The sequence below is a fragment of the Gymnodraco acuticeps genome, unplaced genomic scaffold (genome assembly GCF_902827175.1).
Source record: "Gymnodraco acuticeps unplaced genomic scaffold, fGymAcu1.1, whole genome shotgun sequence".
Classification (NCBI taxonomy): Eukaryota; Metazoa; Chordata; class Actinopteri; order Perciformes; family Bathydraconidae; genus Gymnodraco; species Gymnodraco acuticeps.
In genome coordinates, this window is record NW_022989983.1 from 2,152,862 (window position 1) to 2,175,521 (window position 22,660).

Here is a 22,660-nt window from a genome sequence, read left to right on the forward strand (position 1 = left end):
CCAATTTCTCTGCAGATACAATACAACAGCACACACAAACATCTTGCATTATTAGATATAACCATTAAAGCAATATGACAATAAAGTGTTTTGCATTTAAAACCCCAAATTACCATGACATGGTGCCTCTACAATGTTTAAAGATCAGTAATACACTTTGTTTATGAGTTGCTCGGGGCGTTCTAATGGTTGTTTACAGTTAGCAGGGTTATCTGCTATACAAATAAATCATTGATATAGTTCCTCTGGCTTCCCTGCATTACTTATAAAAAAGAAAATCAGTAGAAAACAACTAAAAACACAGTTATACCTAAAGAATATATTTTTGTCAAATGCTTTTATTGATAAAGGATAGTAACATACTTTTCCATTTCATATAATCAATAATTCAATAATGCAAATTAAAAAAAACAGTCCTCTTTCGAATAAAACGATAAATACAATCTGTTTCATACCTCAGAAAAATACAAGGCACTAAAGCAAGACCTTACAATCATTTTTATTTGTAGGCTATATAGTTTCAAGATGTGGGTGTAGACACAGTTTGCTTTAAATAGCGTTTTGCATGTTAAACTATTGATTTTTTAATAGCAGCTCTGGTAAATGTCAATGAAAAATAAATAATTAATTATAGGCAAAGAAAGTGACCAGATTTCAAGGTATCTGCGTTGAGATAAAGATGAAAGAAGAATGATTAAAAATACATTTACATAAAGCCATATGATATGGCATTGAATCAAAAGGAACACGTGAAGATTTTCCAGGAATCACCTGAGTAGGCAAAGTCTGGCTTGGGCGCCATCTTGGGGACAGCAGGCCTCATTACCAGCCGGCCACTTCAGAACAACACCGCTCTGCAGGATGGACACCAAATAAACTAAAAGTGGAGCCTGACTAAGGTGACATAATATATATATAACCTGATGATGTTATATGTGCTGTGTCACCACAGTTATAAGTTTAAACATCTGGTTAAAGTACAGGCTTAGTGTGATTTGTCATGACGTCCTTTGCTAATATTCCCTGTTAAGTGTTACCTGAAGCTAACTCACTAGCTAATTAACTACAAGCCAGGTGTGAAGATGTTGACGTTTATTGGCAAGAAATGTAAAAATTAACTTATGTGAAAACATTCCCCACGTTTATTTCTTGTTTATTTTGTTTTCGGTACACGTTTTTAAGGTGTACCTGCAATTTAGTGACAGCCGTGGAGAAGCTAGCTAAACCAAATAGGCTAAGTGGTAGCCTAGTGACAGTGGATGAAAGTAACTTAAGTATATTTTCTTAAGTACCGTTCTTAATTTGAGATATTTATGATTTACTTGAGTCTATCCATTTAATGCCACCTTATACTTATACTCCACTGCAATGTAGAGGCACACATTCTACTTTTCTCTCCACTACATTTATTTAACACTTAGTTATTTATTTCATATAGCGACACATAATAAGCTGATATGGTATATTGCAGTAATGTTATATTAATCTACATAGTATTGACCAATTTACATTCTAAAATGCTCTTAGATGTAATAACCATAATAACATAATATTGTGCATTCTGCATATCAGGTGCTTTCACTTTTGATACTGAAGTACATTTAGCTGATAGTCCTTCTGAAAGTTATATTTTTCTGAAATGGGCCGATCTGCATAAAGAGTACTTTTACTTTTGGTACTTTAAGTATATTTAGAGGCTTGTACTTTTACTTGAGTAACATTTTGAATACAGGACTTTTACTTGTAACAGAGTATTCCTTCACTCTGATACTATACTTTTACTGAAGTGAAATATCTGAGTACTTCTTCCACCTCTGTCTAACAGTCAGTTCAAACTGTTATCCTATTGAGGGAATACATGGAAGCAGGCTTAAACCATTATACTCCATCCTACATTGTACACTCATATGCATCCCCTGCTTATAATGTCAACACATCTGAAAGCCTTTTTCCACAGTGGATTCTTATTTATCTGGTGATTCTTCTTTATATATACAGCCTAATTTCTTGCTATTGACCTTTGAGAATCCCTGGGCTGGTGTGCACTGAGCTGTTATGAGTTTCCCCACAAGAGGCCACTGCTGTCTTTCACCCTTTAGCAGGAGAGGCCACAGGCAAATGAGCAGTGCAGACTTTTTCACAGCAGTCACATTTTATAAATTACAAAAAGCAGAGTGCAATTAGCATTATCGCCAAGTGTAACAATGCATTCCATCTCACAATGTTTTAGCTACAGAGACACAATCATTTTTGTTTTTCCCTTCAAACAAATCAACCCACCATAGTGTGACTTTACAAGTGATGCATAACATATTCTGCTGATCGATGTTGGATCGATGGCATACTGGTACCCCCATTAAATATTCACAATGTGCATTCAACCACGACCAGTCCTCGGGAGACGCATTTATTAAATAATTCTATAGATTTTAAGAGATATGAAAAGGATCATCGGCTAATCTGTATGCAGGTAGCATCTTTTAAATGTCTTACCTAAATGTAGACATAATGTTGCCATTGTCATGTTATTTGCTACTTTTTTCCAAATGTGCAATCAAACATCATTTGATATTGCATGCATTTTATTTTATGGTTATAATGTTGGAATAATACATTTATATTGCTTTGCTCATCTTCAGACAATCAGCATACATATCTCTCACACTAAGTCCTCCCTGCTTCTAGATGTTTCTCTGGTACGTGTATGGGAGCTGCACACACTTTGCATATGTGAGTAAATCAATTATAACACCATAAAATACTTAAGATAAAAACGTTTTTGAATTAAAAGACACCTCGATGTATAGCATCCATTTTGAACAACAGGAAAAGATTATAAAAGCTTTGCTAACATTTGCAATTAATAAACATCCTCCTTGACTTATGGGAAATTCATTCAATCAAAAGCAAACTCAGCTGTAATTAAAAAAGATCTAAAGATTAGGCAAACAAAATCAAGACAAGAAGTCCCTAATATAGTGCAAGAGGACTGTGCCAACAATGTTTTCTGAGTTACCACACATTTCTTTGATGATCTTGCTGAATCCTGTTGAAATGATATATAAAAAACTGAAAGTCACTGTTGCTTTAACAGCGTAATCTTGTCTATGCGGAACCACATTGTTACCATGAGATCACATCAGTTCAAAAGCAAGCGTCAGATAAATCACATGACTAATTCAGTCTGCATTTCCGACCTTGCTGTTAAACCTTTATAGGCCAAGGAGACACAGTACACTCCATTTAGCGTCTGTTTACTCATTGCCTTTATTTGTTAAGCAGTGTATTAATATTTCCCATAAAGGTTGATTGAGGTTGAGAACTATTGAGACTCCTTAGGAAAACAGCCACAGGCCTTTCTTTGTGTGCACATCTGCTGACTTCCCTTACACCAGAGGCCTTCTTTATAACTGAAACAACAACAGCGTTATACAGTCCTAATAGTAACTGATATGTGTACAGAGGCTGACTTTTTTATTTGGGCCTAGCTCCTCTTGCTCTGAGTACTGCGTATGAGCTTGCCTGTGCTGAACAAAAGACAAGCAGCCAGGAAATGCACTAGCCAATCAGCAGCTGCCTTTCATTCTGTCGGCATGTGCGGCCAGTCTCTGCGCGCCTTCTATCAGAGCACTGTGTCGGACAGCTTGGAGAGCCGTGGCTGTGCTCTGAGCAGGGTGAGGGCTGACAGGGCTGTCCTCCATGTTTAAATAAGCATTGTATATCACACAGAGTTTTGTAGCCATGCATCCACAGAGGTAAGCCTTATTTTTATTATTTCACACATCTCTTGATAAGGCACCAGCTACTGTGTGTGTGCCTGGGTAATAATACAGGTTTCTCTGACAGACTGGGGGAGGGGGAAGATCATTTGTCACCCCACAGCATAGGAGTGGAGCTTTAAAGGAGAGCATAGCATGGTACAGTGTCTGCTAACAGGACGGTAGGGGGTCACAGGTCAAGTGTAAGGTCATTGTACATTCATAGAACACTGACTTTAATCTGCTTTTTCTTTTGTCAAGATCATAAAAGAGGTTTTGTGGCTGGCCCTGGCCTATATGCGGTCAACATGGCAGGCCTGGTGAGGGATCCAGGATGGCAGAGACAGGGAGCAGTGCAGAGGGGAGTCCCCAGAGGAATTAACAGATGGTAAACTGACAGCACAGCAAGTTTAATTTAGGCCTCAGACTGGAGCGAGAGCAAGGCAGCAATTGTTTACCAGACTAACATGGGAATAAAAAACAGATTGTAAATGATTCTACGCCACACACCAAGTTCACCTCACCACAATTACATAATTTACCTGGCGAATCATACTTTGAACAGGCCTAAACCTGTAAGCCGCTCACCGGTTTTCCAAAAATATCTAGGAGTAAATATGCAGTAGCAGATTATTTCTCACAGGGTTGGAGGAATTGCCTGTGCACTGCCTCCCAGTGTTGTTCTCTGCTACCGAGTGTCAGCCATTTTAGAGAGCTTCCCCTTTCTGTCCCTCTGCTCCAAGCACACTGGGTATTTGTATGTGAGAAAGAAGGAAAGAAGAAGGGAAGGACTTCCTCTGAAAAGGCTCTGCATAGAAACCTCATCTCATCCAGAGAGGCTTGAAAACCTGTTTGAAGTCGACCAGGTTAGATTCTGTTTATCCATGTATTCATGTCAGTTTCCTGTGTGCATGAATCAGATTTTTTTTAATGTAGTTATTAATTGTGTCTTTCTGCCAGTGTATCAAGATTGTCGTTTATTCCTGAATTGGATATATTCCAGGTGGAATAGGGCATATCTGTTTGTTATTCTTAGTGGATGACAAATGCTGTGTTTTATATATAACCAAAGGAAACTATAGCCTGTATATAATGACGCACATAATGTTGCTTGACCAGAGTCCAGGAGCATTGACTGAAACAGCAAATCCCCCCCTCAGTGTTTTGTGAATGGTGCTGGGTAATTTGTCTAATCCCTTCATTCAACTATGGTGTGAGGATTGGGGTAAACCGACACAGACGGCCTGTTCAGTTTGGTGTGTGTATTTAATATCCACCTTTTGACCTTCTTGGAACTGCGTAGTTAATGTAGTTGGCCTTGACATTTTGGCCTGGATGTGATGAGGGATACTTCTATTGCACTGAATATAAACCAATGTGCTTTAATTCTGTGCATTTAAAAAAAAAAAATCCTGCTCAATGGTGATTAAAAGAAATGCAAAAGATCTCACAGATGATGGGAAAATACATGGCGTTCCTCTCATTTTCTAATTCATGTTAATGCCGTCTTGTTGGTGCTCACACTCAAGTCTCCAGGCAGGTATTGATTATGAGACAGGATATGTTGAAGAAGCATTGCAGAGAGAGCGAAAGAGAGGGGGAGAAGGAGGGAGGGGTTTAGTCCCTCCATGCTGTCTGGGAGGCCTGTGACATTTCCAGTCCTGTCTTTGTGTCCAGCATCAGGCCCATGCTGCATATCAACATGCTGGGCCACATAATAAGCCGCATGAGGTCTTTTACAGCAGATTTGACTTGTGTCGTGTGTACGTGCTGTTTGTGTGCGGTGCGCACAGTGGTCAGAGAGAGAGAGGAGAAGAGAGAGAGAGAGAGAGAGAGTGTTCAAAATGGATGCCATACAGATACACTGGCTGAGAGCACAGTGAGGGAGGGAATCTGATCCTCTCCCTGTCAAGCCCGTAGAGCGGCATCTTACATGAGTGACTGCTAAATGTCCGTATGTGCTTTAAAGGCAGCGGGAGCCTGGGTTTTGAGGAGGCTTTTTAGCAGGAGCAGTCCTCTCTGCATTGCAGCACTGAGGCTGAGGAGAGCGGGGAGAAGGGAGCCCGTGTGGCACACCGAGCCGAGCACCCAATCAGGCGCCTCCGTGTGGCGCTCAAGCCAATCGGCAGCCTGCAGCCGAGGTTAAAGATTGACAATTGCAGGAGAGAGCAGCAGGGAGAGAAGGCCTTCTGGGAAACCTGGACCCATCTTTTCCCTCATCCCCCCAACGCCCTGAATAATTGAAAAAGATTAAAGAATAAGCTGAAGAATCTGTGTGTGAGTAAGGAAAAAAAGGTATGCTGTTCATTTCCTTCATTGAAGCATGGGTGTTGTGGTAATAGTGGGTGTGGAGAGGGTTGTGTCAGGAGGTAACAATGTGTCCTCTGTGGGTCTTTGATTTTGAAATGTTTTTCTCAGGATGGACACTATTGATATCCGCCTATGTGACCGTCCATGTCTTTCTCTTTGTCTTTTCTTGCTGTATTTCCTGCCCTGGACAGGACAGGATGTTGAGAGGGTTTGTTGTCAGAGGATGTCCAGACACGTTAGATGAGAAGGCCAGTAAAACCATAGCAGTGCACTCCTGTCTGTCTCTGCAGATGTGCTGTGTTCCTGTCTCATGCTTCATCCTCCTTTAGTGATTGAGGAGCAGGAGGGGTAGCCAAGATTATTCAAATGGCAGCAGTATTTCTGTTTTCAGTCTGTTTTTCACACAATACATCCAAATGGTGCCTTACCTCTGTAGAAAGAAAAACAGGAATTGGCAATATGAGACAGTGAGGAAGGTGCTACTGCTGTGGCGTCAGAGAAAATGGCAACAGTAATAGGCTCGACAAGAGTGTGCCTGGAAACCAAGGTGAATGATGTTGGACTGATACCGAATTAACCTGTTGGGCGGATTTAGAAAAGAAGGTGTTTCACAGCACTAAGTGTATCTTGAATTTCCAGGAAATGTTTCTCCTCAGAAATGGGGATTTGATTGTGCAATCCATAATGGTATGCTCTCCTTTATTAGGTCACTTGCTCAATGAATATTACATGAGTGTTTTGAAACAACAGGGAAGTCTTTTTTCCCTCGCTGGATGTCAGACGCAGATTCTACTGTGTTGTGTGTCATGTTTACTATTTATAGATCTGTGGTTGGTGGAGAAGAGTGCCTGCAGTTTAAGATTGGACAACGGCCTTGCACATTGAGCTGTCTTTGCTCTAGTATTGGTTATCTTTTTACTTTAATTGTGTTTTAGATATCAACATTTGAGAGATGTCTAAACAGAATTCTGTTCTATCGTGTTCCTGTAGTGTCTGGCTCTTATGTTTCTGGCATTTTGCAGACTCTTTCCAGCTGTTTTCATGCTATATCTATTTAGCTTAAAAGCTTAAAATGTCTTTATTGATATTATGTTACATTCAGCAGAGTAGAGCACGTTGGAAGCAATGTGTTTTATTGAACTGCACACAGCGCTCGTAAAACAAGAATCTGAGTCACTTGTCACAAAAAAATGATTGTGAAAAATGAAACGGTCACAATGGCTTCATTTATCAGTCTACGCCTTTTTGACCTATGGTGTGGTTTCAGGAAACTTTGTCAGAAGTAGTTTGAAGATGCGATTTAATGTTTTTGAGCGCTTTAAGATAACTCTGTTCCCATCCAAACACCCTCACTCTAAACAGAATGATATCACTGTCAAGGAGCACAAGCCTTTCTTGTCTAGAAAAACCCCATTGTACCAAGGGAAATATTTGAGGAACTATGTGAGACTGTTTAATAAAAAAGCTCATATAGCATTTACATTTACACTAATGTATCACCCAACTGGAGGTCAATATCTTGGCGATTTCTGCACTTTGCCAGACAATCAGTTGTGTTCTTGATGCTCCGATTTAACTCTAAAAACTGAAACTTTTAACCTGGAAAATGAAATATTGATCAAATAGTTGGATATTTCAATTGGCCTTCAATTCGAGTAGTTAGCGAGGCTTATAAACTGTGATGCTGCACGCATTTAAGACGCAGTACATCATTTTGGGGGGTGGACTTTTGGCTTTCATAGGATAAAGTGTAGCAGACAACTGACAGTAAGACATGGGCTAACCTCTTTAACCCCAACTTGAGTGTACCACTTAACTCTTAGCAAGTTGTCCTAAGGAACCATTTCAAACACATTTTTAACTTAATTATATATAGCACAAGTTATAAATAAGATACATCTTCAGCTGTTGGTGAGGTGTGACTGATACATGTTTGATGTTTTCTGCATCAGTGTGGCAGAGGAAGAGGAGAAAACTGAAATTACATCAGAAGAAATGGAGATTTCCACGAGATCCAAAGGTAAGAACATATACAAGTTGGTTTTTGATAGGTTAGCAAAGCTCTGTTTCTATACTGGCGATGCATTATTGTGTAAAGTGGTTCAGATGTGCCTGTCTTGGTTTTACTTGACATACTATTCAACTCACTGTGCTAACTGGCTCCAACCTGACTGAGAGTGCAGGAAACATGTGGTGTCATTTCTGGTATTTGTTTCCTGCTCTAAGTAGGCCACCAGAGAGCCCTCCTTGGTTTGTGTAATCTTTGACCTCTGTCTGCAGTTTCAGACTCTGGATCAGCAGAACGGGTGACCCACAAACGAAAGATATCGAGTCCCTCTCACTCATCCAACGGTCACTCCTCTGCTGAAACCTCCCCCTGCCCCACCAAAAAGAAGAAGAAACCCGGTGCGGTGAGCAGCGGCAAAGACCAGGTAACGATCACCTGACACGGGATTTAAACCTGCTTCACTCTCAGCTCAATGGGATAAGTGTCACACTTACAATAGACAACAACTCTTCAGATTGATTAAGCAAGCTCCTTAATCAAAACACCTGAAACACACAGAGTTAATGCACTTGTCGTAAAAGGTCAGTTCACTCAAATCACAAAAAAACATTTTGATTCTTGCCCCTAATGTGAAACGTTTAAATGTATCCGCCAAAGGTCGAAGTTGTCTGAAACTAAGAGTACTGTTCTCTCCCTAAACATGGGACTGTGTGATGCTGCCTAAAACATCCCAAACTATTCATATCCAAGAGGATATTTACATTGATTGTTTGGTGAGCAAGTCAGTGTTCTTTTCAGTGATTAAAGTTGATAAATATTAAGCTATAGTAAACATATGTTTTGTTATTGAGGGGTACCTTTCACTTGATGGCCATTCATCCAAATGGATATTAGTTTTTGCATTTTTCAAACATTCTTTTCAGTTTTAATGTATTTTGTTGTTGTTATTGTCAATACAAAAATCTGTTGAAATCTTACACAAATATGAGCCTAAACAGACAGTTTGAGAAAACATTCGCAGCACTTTATTTTAGCATTATTTTTTACTGACTGAACTCTACATTAATAATAATAATAATAGATTTATTTTGTTAGCGCTTTTACAGGTGCTCAAAGACGCTTTACAGATATAGTGAAAAGAAAAGAAAGGAACAACAAATACATATATAGTTAAAGTCAAATTAAAATCAAGCAATACAAAAACAATCACACATTAAAAGCCAGGTTGAAGAGGTGAGTTTTTGTGAGTGTTTTGAAGGTGGTGAGGTCAGTGCGGTCTCTGATGGGTTGGGGGAGTGAGTTCCAGAGGGAGGGGGCAGCGACGGAGAAGGCTCTGTCCCCCCAGGTCCGGTGATTGATGCGGGTGGGGATGGATAGGAGGTCGGCTTCTGATGAGCGGAGGCAGCGGGAAGGGGTGTGGTGGTGCAGCAGGTCTGTGAGGTAGGGGGGGGCCTGATTGTTGAGGGCTTTGTGAGTAATCAGGAGGACTTTGAAGTTGATTCTTTGACGGACGGGGAGCCAGTGGAGGTTCTGGAGGACGGGAGTGATGTGGTCTCGGGAGCGGGTGTGGGTGAGGAGGCGGGCAGCAGAGTTCTGGATATGTTGGAGTTTATTGAGGAGGTTGGATGGGATGCCGGCGTAGAGGATGCTATTGCAGTAGTCGAGTCGTGATGAATAGTGACATTTGTACGTAGTCAGCAGCTAGTTTCATTGTCTTTGATTTTGATCGTATTTTTCTTAACCCAGAAGTGCTTTCTCGTCTGGAGATGCCAGATAGCAACATCCTTTATGGTGAACAACAGGATACAAATTCTGTTAAAGATAAATGTAAAACAATTTGCGTTTATATTGTTTCTGATGTAACTGCCACATTTACCAATTCAATACAAAATAAATAAAGGCTGCCACATTCATACCCTCAAACTCAGTAGATCATAAATGCAGGCTCACTGATAGGATCAGCAGCATGGGTGCAGTTACTGCTCCTGTTTGATCAGTCATTCATACTGGGTCAATATTTAAAGTTTAGTTTAGGAGAGTTTCACTGATGGGACATGAATGCTCTTCTTTAGTAATGCCCTGTGCCACATCAACACATATTAGGTGCGGTTACACTCATCAACACCTGGAAACTCCCCAGTATGATTACAATCTGAACTTTCAGACACTTAGCAGCTCCATTGGGGCGGATGGGAAGTTTTTAAATAAAATTCATTTCATTTAAAGGTGGGGTGTGTCATTTATTTCAGAAACACTTTTTGTTATACTCCATGGAATGCTCTTAACATCCCGATAGCAATGAATACATGAAATGCTTTGACAATAAATCCATTAAAAAATGTCATCTGTGGAAGCTGTGGCGCTGTAAAAAGCACGACCAATCATTTTAGCCGGCCCGGCTAAAGTAACTGGATGGCCTACCTGCCTGTCAGCCTTCCATCTGTGCACAAACTTATCTCGTGCCCTCATTGGTCATGTGCGCGTTCGTGTGTGTTGGAGGAGGGGCTCTGTAAGGAAGTGGCAGATTTTTTTCGGCTGTGTATTTTCAAATTCTAGCGCACTCGAGCTGGTTTCTCCAAAATTACCTATTCCATCTTTAAATGAGTTGTGCAACATCTAAATGTAGCTTCTTCTGCAACTGACTTTCATCTTTACTCTATGCCGTGATATTGTGTCCTGTTAATATCATTTCTAAACTGGCATCAGTGAAATTGAGGCAGAGCTATTTCTTTCCATTTCACAGATATTTAAGCTGCCTTGAGATGTCTCGGTTGTTTATGGTTGTTGTACATTTGATGTTTTTTCTCATGTGTCTGAAAGTCTTTAATACACACTGTTTAGTTCCAGCTGTTTGAAATCTTACTCCTGATTAAATCCAGGGCTAGATGTTGTGATATTATTACAACATCTCAAGAAAGGGAACTACAGCTTATTAGAGAGATATTTTAAAATGTATTTTAGAGTTTTATGTTTGGGATTGTCTTCCATAGGAATACATATTATTGCTGTACATCTTTACGTAGTTGTTCTAATTTAATACTAATAGTATTTTAATTTGTTTTCTGACGTCTAATAAATAATCTATGCAACTCTAATTTTAACACATTTGTTGACGTTATTATTATTTTAGTAAGAATATCTGCAATATGAAAAAGTGTATTTCCTTTGAGTGTAAAACAGTTCACAAATGCACAGTCGGTCAATGATTGCTGGTATCTCCCAATTGGCACATTAAGCTAAACTTTGTAAATGATTAGTGGGAACTGTAACTACGGGAGCCTTTGCCAGTTTAAAGGAGCCCGTCAGAAATGTTTACCCTCCTAAACAGAAAGGAGCATTTGATAAATATCCAGAGTTGTTGTCTTTAAGGTCATTTCCATCACAAGGAAAACATTATGTTGACTTTTAATAAAGGGGCCCTATTATGCTAATTGTCTTTGGGATTTTAGCCTTTGCAGACCATTTACTGTACATGCACAAAACCTATATAACACACTACAGGAAAGGAAAACCCTAAAAGCATAATAGGGCCCCTTTTTAAATGTCTCATCTTATCAACTAGCAGTTATCGTTTGCCACATGTACTTATCATGGCTCAACAACAGCAGTATTAACTTTTGGATATGTTTCTTTTTTTGTTGATACTGTGCACGTGTGCTTGGCTTCTCTAACCTCTGACCTGATTTTGACCTTCCCCAACTTTGTCTTTCTTTTGCCCGCATTGCAGTCAGAACTAAGACATGGTCCCTTTTACTATGTGAAGCAGCCAGCACTCACCTCAGACCCTGTTGATGTTGTACCGCAGGACGGCAGGAATGACTTCTACTGCTGGCTGTGCCACCGCGAGGGCCAGGTGCTCTGCTGTGAGCTCTGCCCCAGGGTTTACCACGCCAAGTGCCTCAAACTGCCCGCAGAGCCAGAGGGGGACTGGTTCTGTCCGGAGTGTGAGGTACTCGCCCAGGAGTGTGTATCGTGTTGGACGAATGCTCAGATTTTATATTTAAGTTTAAAGTAGCAATATTAAACTGTTAATGTACTCTTAAAAGTGACAGTCTTGCATTCAAAATCATACTTAAGTAAAAGTACAAAGGTATTGGCCTCAAAATATACTTTGGTTCCTAAAGTAAAAGTACTCGTTAAGCATAATGGCCCATTTTAGAATTATTCATATTCAATTGCTGAATTATAATGATCTATGCATGAATGTGTCTATCCCAGCAGGTAAATGTGGAGCGAACTGTAATGTCTTTGTATACTGCCGCTATATAGTTTCATCTATACTTGTCTGTCAATGTTTATTTTTAAGTTGTCATATATATTTTGATTAGCTATAAATCCAATTATATGAAGTAACTAAAGCTAAATGATAAATGTAGTGGAGAAAAATTTACAATTTTGGCTCCCAAAAATGTAGTAGAGTAGAATTACGAAGTAGCGTAAAATGAAAATACAAGTACCTATGTAATTGTACTTAAGTGCAATCCTTGAGTAAATGTACTTCATTACATTGTGTACAAGTGTAAAAAACAAGTTTCAAAGCCTTAAGTCAGAGCCTGTTGAAATAGCAGTACGTTTGGAGTCAAGTGATGAAAGCGCCTGTTTTTCTCTCGATGTCTTTCAGAAAATAACAGTCGCTGAGTGTATAGAGACTCAGAGCAAAGCCATGATGATGCTCACTATAGAGCAGCTGTCATACCTACTAAAGTTTGCCCTTCAGAAGATGAAACAGCCAGGTGTAAGTACTCTGTTCCCTCTGTTCATAGTGAATTGATGCTACCAAACTGATTACATTGTGTTGTGGCAATGTCTAATTACAGATGGGGTATACTGTATATTCTCATTTCTGCCTTTTTCTAATTCTACATTCAGATTGATCACTTAGGCCCTGTGTCCACATAGTGCTTTTTTAAGCAGAAAGGGGCTAGCAGGGAGCTGGTCAGAGCTTCCTCCAGCATTTCATCGGAAAAGCTTGTTTCTATGACAGCAATATCTCAACTAGGTATCACCGCTTTTGTAAGACTCACCAGCTTTACCTCCTTGCTTTTTCTTATCAATTTGGGCGACTACGTATTTTAACAACGACCGGAATTTGCTTCCTTATATTGTTAGTCTTAATGAACTTGTCACTGCTCAGTCTGATAGCTGTAAAGCAAGGAGGATGAAGACTTTAAGGCGATACAAAAATCACACAACCGGCAGCAAAATCCACTGGATGATTTGTTAAGATTCTTCTTTCTGGCCATTAAAGCTTCTCCTCCAATTTCTGCACTAGTGCTTTTCGGAAAAGATTAATGTTTTCAACTACAAGCAGTGGCATCACAAAAATGGCGGTAAGCTAAGAAAAACAAACGCTGGGTGCAGCACTTTTCCTCAAGGCAACTGAATGCCATCTGTTCTCTCCTTTGAGAACAATTGAAAAAGGCGCCATGTGGACACAGGCCCTTTAGATATTGGCATGTGTTGTTTTCTGGACAAAATTGTATTTTTAGATTGCTTATATACCCATCATATTCCCCTTAGTCGTGCTAGATGTAAAGATCTGCAGCCTGACGTGCTACCTGTCCTCATATCAATATTGCATGATTATATATTATTACTTTGCATGTGCAATATTTCTAATAACAGAACTAACAATCGCAGTGATTGTACTATAATGAGCCTGTCATAGCTGGAAACCATGAACATGCTAGCTGGTGCTGAGGATACAGCTGCCCCCTCTCACTCTCTTTCAGGATCATCCGCGCTTGTCATCTCGCACCCCCCATGCAGCTTCCACGCAGAGAAAGACTTTTAATTGGGTAATCAATTACACCACTAACAAGACCCCGTCATGATTTTTTCCTCCACTGGTTTTCCTCCTTTTGTTTGAAGCAGCTTGTAGATTTTCTTTTAGTAGTAGCATGTGTGGTAGAGGGGAAGGTTGAGCAGTAAGAGTTTCCTTCATTCTCTTCTCTGTTTATTCACTTCTATAGACTGAACCCTTCCAGAAACCTGTCTCTCTTGAACAACATCCAGATTACGCCGAGTACATTTTTCACCCTATGGACCTTTGCACACTTGAGAAGGTAAACCCACAAGCTGTTACAAATGTATCTTCGATAATATGAATTTAGCAATGTTTGAAAGTGTTGTCAGTCGGGCCCCATCTTTCCTTTTTGCACCGCAGAATATTAAAAAGAAAATGTATGGCTGCACAGAGGCCTTCTTGGCAGATGCAAAATGGATTTTGCACAACTGTATTATATACAATGGAGGTATGTTTCATTGTGTGGAAACCATATTTAAAGGGGCCCAATTATGCTAATTTACCGGTTCATATTTGTATTTTGTGCCTCTGCTTGGACATGTTTCCATGCTTTAAAGTTCAAAAGGTCGTTATTTTTCTCATACTGCCTGTGCTGCAGCACCTCTTTTCACCCTCTGTCTGAAACTGGAGCCCAGTCTGCTCTGATTGGTTAGCTGGCCGGCTCTGTTGTGATCAGTCCAACGCTTAGAGATGTCCCGCCTCTTATCACGTACAATGTGTGGGAGCGTTAGCCAATAGAAGCGAATATGATTCGTAAGTAAAGAAAGGAGTTCAATGGATGTGTTTCAGGCAGGAGGGGAATGTATAAACCCATATAACACACTAAAGGAAAGGGAAAACCACAAAAAGCATAAAAGGGCCTCTTTAATAAGAAGATACATATACTATGTCATGAAATAGTCTAATTGATTTTCAATGAAATCAACTGATTCACTGTTCATTGTCAGTTTTTAATTGCAATTCTCATTAGTTTTGTTAAAAACGATGTTGTGTAACATAAATGTATGTCTTTGTTTCAGGCAATCACAAACTCACGGCTACCGCTAAAGTTATAGTAAAAATCTGTGAACACGAGGTGAGTATTCGGAAAATATTTGTATATTTGATTGACAGAAACGAGTGCTGAAACTTCATTTCATATTTCTTCTGACTCTTTAATTATAGATGAACGAGATTGAAGTCTGTCCTGAGTGCTACCTGTCTGCTTGCCAAAAGAGAGACAACTGGTTCTGTGAGCCTTGTGTAAGCTAGTTGAGTGACTTGAAGTTTCTGTTTATGATTCCACCAGATTGTTTAGCTTTTTAAACATAAATCCCTGGAATACACCAACTTAGTTCCAGTGTTTTACTGTTTGTCTGCAGAGTAACCCACACCCTCTAGTGTGGGCCAAACTGAAAGGGTTTCCATTCTGGCCTGCTAAAGCTCTGCGGGACAAAGACGGACAAGTGGATGCTCGCTTTTTTGGTCAGCATGACAGGTATCAGCCCTACAGTTACTCAGTTCCTCTTGCACAATTCAAGCTTTGTTTCTGATTTATGTTTTCATCCTTCAGGGCTTGGGTTCCTTTAAACAATTGCTACCTCATGTCCAAAGAGATTCCCTTCTCTGTGAAGAAGACTAAGAGCATCTTCAACAGTGCCATGCAAGAGATGGAGGTCTATGTGGAGAACATGAAGAAGAAGTTTGGAGTGTTTAATTATGCCCCCTTCAGGACACCATACACTCCTGACAACAACTTCCAGATGCTGCTGGATCCCTCCAACCCCTCATCCGCCTCGATCAAATCTGAGAAACAGGAGAAGATCAAACTGAGCTTTGATATGACGGCATCGCCCAAGATCTCTTTAGCCAGGACCATGTTGTCTGCAGCTGTAGTGGTGGGAGGGGGCACAGCAGGACGACGGCTCCCCCTCGCTGACATGCCTCGATCCCCCATGAGCACCAACTCCTCCGCCCATACTGGTTCGGATGCAGAGCAGGAGACACCGGACAAGTCCCAGACAAAGGCTCCAAACAGCCAGTACAGTACAGGAGAAGAGTCCATGGACTGTACAGGTACCTTACCACGTGCATGTTGTTGTTGCAACAAGTATGTTATGTCTAATGAAGAAAGACTAACATTATGTGTCTCTGAACAGCATCACCTGCCTATCCTCGACCATGTCCTGCAGGCAGTTCCTTGGACAGCCCTAAACCATTCCACTCCCCAGCTCCCAGTGTCAAGCAGGAGAAGACGCCGCCCACAGGAAGCATTCTGAACCTCAATCTAGGTGAATATTTTACGGCAATTATAAAATGTAAACGGTCTGCAGAGTCACAAACCCTCAAAGTACACCCTGTAGCGAGTAAAACTCTAACACAGAAAATACCTGTCTGTGCTTCCCCAAAACGCCTCGTTGGAGATTTTTCTTTTTCCATTTTTTTCTTCCTGGTCATAGTGACGTAACGGCCAATCCGCGGACTTCCTCACACACTCACTCAGCCTTATCTTTTCTCCGCCGCAGCTCCGTGGATTTCTCAGCCTGAACTCAGCCTGAGCACACACACAAACTCACAGCCAGGCTACGAGTGTGTGTGTGCTCAGGCTGAGTTCAGGCTGAGTTTCGCGGTGTCTCGCTGTCTCGCAGACCCCACGCAGCAACCAGGAAACGACACCAGTAACCCAGCTCACACTGTCCGCTCCTCGCAGCAGCGAGCCCCGCAACGTCCCGCCAACATGGCACCCAGACCCCACGCAGCATTCTCATCTGTTTGTCATTACTGGTGTCATTTTCTGGTTGCTAACAAACACCATTGTAACACATAATCACTGATGTTCCGCTGTAACGGTGGTGGACTCATAATAACAGAGTGGGCGAGCTGACCAATCAGAGCACAGTGGGCTCATAGGGAGGGGGGGGGGCTCCAACAAGCCCTTTAGGACAGAGAGTGAATACACATACTATACAGAGATGCTGTATGAGAAACCAATGTGATTTTGGAACATTGAACAATGTAAATCTATATACCTCAACAATGGAATTATGATCAGTAGAAATGGCCATGACATGGGACCTTTAAGTACATTTAGGAGATAAAAAATAAGGTTAATCAACCAATCGATCTGTTGAAGTATAGGCCTAGGTGGAATTTCAGTCCTACAGATACATTTCTGTTTGGAATAATCTCATGTTGTGTTTTTCTAGATCGGAGTAAAGCAGAAATGGACCTAAAGGAGCTCAGTGAAACGGTTCAGCAGAAACAAGGAGCCACACCCGTCCTCACTTCTCCAAAAAGACAGATCAAGAGCCGTTTCCAGCTGAACTTGGACAAAACCATAGAGAGCTGCAAGGCACAACTGGGTCAGTAGAGCATGCATTGAATAACGAAAAGCAATTTCTGTTGTTGATAGTCAGCAGAAGGATTGCTCTCCTAAGTAACTGAACATAGCGTTGTGATATATCCCTCTTTCTTTGTTTTGCAGGTATAGATGAGATCTCTGTTGATGTGTATAAAAGTGTGGAGCACAGTGACTCAGAAGACTCTGATAAGACTGACTCCAGTGACAGTGAGTATGCCAGTGATGAGGAGCAAAAGACCAAGGACGGTCAGGATGCAGCCTCCAATGATGACGCCCAGAAGGAGCCTATCAAAAGTAAAGGCAAAGATCAACCTTCTGTAAGCCAAGATAAGGAGGGTAAAGCCGATTCACTCGAGACATCAGACACGGCAGAAAGCGACACCAGTGCAGCAGCATCAGATGCTCCGAAACGAGAAAAAACGAGCGCGGATTCTGAAAAAGAGAGCCCTGTCAAGACCAAAGCAACTCCACTATCACCTCCTCTAAGGGAGAAGGTGCAGGCAAAACAAGATGCAAAACCGCCGGTGGAGGACTCTGACTCAGAGAGAGAGCTGGTTATTGACCTCGGAGAGGAACAGGGAAGCAAGGACAGGAAGAGGAGCAGGAAAGACCATACCACTCTTAAAGAGTCATCTGTTGGTAAATCTGAAGGTGAGAGTGATTATCTTTTAGCATATGTGACATGTCGTTACATAATCTTTGGCACTGGTAAATAATGTTGGTACTTTCCCTGGTAGGTAAAGCCCTGACCCCATCGACACCGTCTCAAAACAGCACAACTCCCTCCAGTGTTTCACCTATGGCCATCCCTGTCACCATGGTCTCCTTCACTGCTCCCTCTCCCTCAACCATAAGCCTCGCACCCGTGTCCAGTGCCACCGCAACACCCCCTTCTTCTTCTTCATCCTCCTCCCCAGCCTCCACCACGCCTGCTTTGAAGAAACAGCGTCCTCTGCTGCCCAGAGAGACGGTGCCGGTGGTGCAGAGAGCGGTGGTCTGGAATCCCTCCGCCAAGTTTCAGACCTCCTCGCAGAAGTGGCACATGCAGAAGGTGCAGCGTCAGCAGCAGAACCAGTCACCTGTGGCCACCATGCAGATAGAGGCGTTGTCTCCAAAGCAAGGCCAGGCTCAAGCATCAACACAGGCCACAGGGAATGGCTCCACAGCAGTATCCTCATCTTCCTCTTCAGCACCGCAGTCTTCACAAAGCACACGCTATCAGACCAGACAGGCTGTTAAAGGTAGATAAAACGTATTTCAAGTATGACTTATCACCGTGTGAAGTCCTTCATGTAATAGAAAATCCTGCTATTTACCCTTCACAAGGCAAGGCAAGTTTATTTATATGGCACCTATCAACACAAGGCAATTCAAAGTGCTTTACAAAAAACGAAAGACATTAAGAAAATGGCATTTAAAATCAGTCATTAAAAAGAAAAGATAATAAAATAAACATTAAAAGAAAAAATACATGGATAAAAGTTACAGTGCAGTTTAAGATGTAAATAGTTCAATTAAAAGCAGCGACAAAAAGAAAAGTCTTCAGCCTGGATTTAAAAGTAGTCAGAGTTGCAGCGGACCTGCAGGTTTCTGGGAGTTTGTTCCAGATATTTGGAGCATAATAACTGAACGCTGCTTTACCATGTTTAGTTCTGACTCTGGGGACAGAAAGCTGACCAGTCCCTGAAGACCTGAGAGATCTGGATGGTTCATAATTTAGCAGGAGGTCAGAAATGTATTTTGGGCCTAAACCATTCAGTGCTTTATAAACCAGCAGCAGTATTTTGAAATCTATTCTTTGACACACAGGAAGCCAGTGTAAAGACTTCAGAACAGGAGTGATGTGATTCACTTTCTTAGTGTCAGTGAGGACTCGAGCAGCGGCGTTCTGAATCAGCTGCAGCTTCCTAATAGATTTTTTAGTGAGACCTGTGAAGACACCATTGCAGTAGTCCAGTCTACTGAAGATAAAAGCATGGACAAGTTTTTCCAAATCCTGCTGTGACATTAGTCTTTTAATCCTAGATATGTTCTTTAGGTGATAGTAGGCTGATTTAGTAACTGTTTTAATGTGACTGTTGAAACTCAGGTCAGAGTCCATGACTACACAGGGCACAGCAGGTGTGCCCTAAATATGTTCAATTGGAAAGGCCAAAACAGAAACTCATTGGTGGACTATGGGCTGAAAAGCAAACACCTATTGCATTAACTTAGTTTGACCCACTTTAGGCAGCCCTCCTCTACAAATGTGCAAAATATTTCTCCATCCTTTTTCCATAATAATCTGAATTTCTGTGTTTTCTAATTCCAGCTGTTCAACTAAAAGACTCTCCCCTCAGCACATCCATGGTCACCCTGGTTACCAGTAGTCCAGCTTCTGTTGCCATGATGGCAGCGTCAAGTTTAGGCACAGCTGCCACCTCGTCACCAGTCGCCACAGACGTGTATATCCCCACGGCCTCAGCAGAAGTAGCTGCAGACATTGCCAAGTACACAAATAAAGTTAGTATAATTATCTGTTTACATTTGCCACATTTACTGGAGTAGCCTAAGCCCTGGCTGATCATTAAAGAAAGCCCTGAGAGAAAATTACGAGAGAATGTCAATTCTATCTAGCTTTTAAACTACATATTTCTGACTCTGACACAAATTTGGGTTTGACGATGACAATACAAAAATAACCAGATAAGAATTGGTATTTAAAAAAGGCCTGTGTTGTTGTTTTTACAAAAGATAGTGTAATTATGGAAGCTATGCATGTTTACTATTTGAAAACATGGGATCTTCAGCATTCATAATCGTATCTTGCCCAAAATAAGTATTATTACGAAATAATCTAATAATAACTTCGTACAAATATGACCGTTGCAAATATCAAAGCAAGTTGTGTTTAAAAGATGCAGGAGAATGATCTCCTCAGACTACAATAACATGCTTGGTATGGCTGTATAATAAACAATTCCGAGCTTTCAAAGACACCTGAAGGCCCCTCGACAACTTCCCCATAGCGAACAGTATAGACGGCTAAAAGCGGTCAGAGTTTGCATTTTACATTCACAGTGGCTTAAAGAGAGGTTCTCTGCAAATTATGTCACTAAATCATATGCTGGTTTGTCTTAAAACGGCAGATATGAGTTAGATACAGTATTGTTGTGAAACTGGGCATGCTGGTAATTCAGAGGCAGGTGGAGGGAGCATCATGGGGGAGCATGGGAGGGAGTCGGCCATCTTGGTGACGTTAGTCTGACGTAAACTAGTGAAGGCTCTGTCTGGGGCCCTCTGGTGGATGAATCACTGCACTGCAAGCATTAAGGCTGGCAGTGCTGTGATTCATAGGGTAGTGAATAAGTGAGTAAAGTTATATATGTATGATTTTAAAAAGAAACTTGATTCTCTGAACTATGATGTTTCTTGAAAAATCCTGCCCTGAATGCCCTGCCATGAAATACTTTTTTCTTGAATGAGACTTCGCAATATAAGGATTTACTCTTTTCAGATAATGGATGCAATCAAAGGTACAATGACTGAAATCTACAATGACCTTTCGAAGAGTACTTCAGGCAATACAATAGCAGAGGTAAGTGTTTGCTCTTGACCCAATAGAAATTACTATTGTCTATTCAGACCATAACAGTGGCTTTGCATTTGGCCCTTTACGTACCCTAACCCCTGTTTTTGTTTTTAAACCAGATAAGAAGACTAAGAATCGAAATAGAAAAATTACAGTGGCTCCATCAGCAAGAGTTGTCAGAAATGAAGCACAATCTTGGTGAGAACTTCATCGACCAATGCATAAAGCCTTTTCCCCCCAAAACTGTATGGTGTTTTTACTTCTGCTTGATCGTGTTTATATGTACTTCAATGCAGAGCTTACAATGGCAGAGATGAGACAAAGTCTGGAACAGGAGAGAGAGCGGCTTGTGACTGAGGTGAAGAAACAGACAGAGCAGGAGAAGCAGCAAGCAGTGGACGAGACCAAGAAGAAACAGTGGTGTGCTAACTGCAGGAAGGAGGCCATCTTCTACTGCTGCTGGAACACCAGCTACTGTGATTACCCCTGTCAGCAGGCCCACTGGCCCGAACACATGAAGTCCTGCACGCAGTCAGGTATAGCATGTTCCAGCACCATCAATGTCTATATTACATCAACATATGAGTTATATTTAGCCACATCACATATTCAATCTTGCATCATTTTTGTGTCATTCCTTACATTCATACTGGGAATCTTTGCACACATTTCTGCACAATGCTTCCGCCCAGCTCTTCCACTTACATTCTAATACACTGCACACATTTTTTACAGTCATTTTTCATATTTTATTTGTTTTACTTTCTTATTTATTGTACAAATAATGTATTTTACTTTATTATATTTGTTACAATACTTGTTATACTTAAGTAATCTTCCTTTGTTCAATCAACATCAACTCAAATTCCTTGTTTGTGTAAACCTACTTGAGAATTCACCTGATTCTGTATCAGTCGATGACATTAACATAAGTTTTTTTCATAAGCCTGCTCATATCTCTGTCTCAAAGTCTCCTTTTCTTTGCTTGCTTCTATAATCACTGGCAACAATACACCTAACATTTTCCTAAATGTAATGTTTTTTTTCTCCCCTCATTTTTGTTCTATTTCAGCCACAGCCCCACAGCAAGAACCTGAGGCTGAGTCGACAGCAGAGCTCCCTAACAAAGGTTTAGGGCAGGCTGGAGGCCCGAGCACTCTGAGAGAAATGCCGGTCTCTGCACCGTCAGACAAAGACTGTGACATGGAAAAGAGCACTGACAACGTTGCTGTTACTTTGTCCTAAACAAGATTTCCATACTTGAAAATGTAAATGTGTGTAGATATTTTTTTTCCACTATAAAGATATGTCGATGTAAATTTGTCTGTTCAAGCGGCTGTTGAGGGAGCAATCTAAATCCTTTTTGATATATAAATATATATCTATATTTGTGTTTGCCTTTTTAGGCTCACATATCCCAGTGCACAGTGGTTACATTTTAAATGTGGAAACAAGACTGACAGCAGATAATAACCACTAGAGGGGGCAGTCTACAACATGTATACTGCACATTCATGCACATTTACCAACTTTGGAGAGCTGTCAGTTTACAGATCTTAAGAGCATGCCTGAGTGTCACAAAACATAATCATAGTGTTAACAGTTTCAAACTGCAAAAATGTAACCCTTGATAATGGACCACCCAGAGGTTAGATTAGACTGTTGACAGAAACGTCTGTACATTTGCTATTTTATATTTTATGTTAATGTATTGTTATTCTATTGTTGCCTGCTGTATACTGCAAAGAAACTAACAAATACAAACATTTTAAACAAACGGTTTCAATGTTTACAATGCAGTTTGCAATCCAATGGCGTAGCTTTAACTATAGTGTGAGTTGGAAAATACATTCTTAAACTCAAGTTT

General features: G+C 40.9%; 1 protein-coding gene across 14 annotated transcripts; it reads left to right on the top strand.

Annotated features, from left to right (window-relative positions):
- The first annotated feature begins 853 nt into the window (after nucleotides 1-853).
- Nucleotides 854-22,570, top strand: zmynd8 (zinc finger, MYND-type containing 8). Of its 14 annotated transcripts, XM_034212263.1 has the most exons (23): nucleotides 3,686-3,755; nucleotides 3,847-3,940; nucleotides 4,020-4,146; nucleotides 8,021-8,088; nucleotides 8,349-8,500; nucleotides 11,804-12,025; nucleotides 12,698-12,811; nucleotides 13,809-13,874; nucleotides 14,049-14,141; nucleotides 14,243-14,330; nucleotides 14,902-14,957; nucleotides 15,047-15,124; nucleotides 15,223-15,359; nucleotides 15,435-15,937; nucleotides 16,021-16,152; nucleotides 17,068-17,223; nucleotides 17,346-17,873; nucleotides 17,960-18,463; nucleotides 19,534-19,724; nucleotides 20,719-20,799; nucleotides 20,913-20,991; nucleotides 21,090-21,329; nucleotides 21,866-22,570. In XM_034212263.1, the coding sequence occupies exons 3-23, from the start codon at nucleotides 4,067-4,069 to the stop codon at nucleotides 22,036-22,038; spliced, it is 3,741 nt and encodes a 1,246-aa protein (XP_034068154.1). In that variant the 5' UTR covers nucleotides 3,686-3,755; nucleotides 3,847-3,940; nucleotides 4,020-4,066; the 3' UTR covers nucleotides 22,039-22,570. The 14 variants fall into 14 exon arrangements, with proteins under 14 accessions (XP_034068165.1, XP_034068158.1, XP_034068161.1 ...); XM_034212265.1 differs by lacking the exon at nucleotides 3,847-3,940 and having other exon boundaries at nucleotides 3,642-3,755; XM_034212262.1 differs by having other exon boundaries at nucleotides 3,847-4,146.
- Nucleotides 22,571-22,660: the final 90 nt, after the last annotated feature.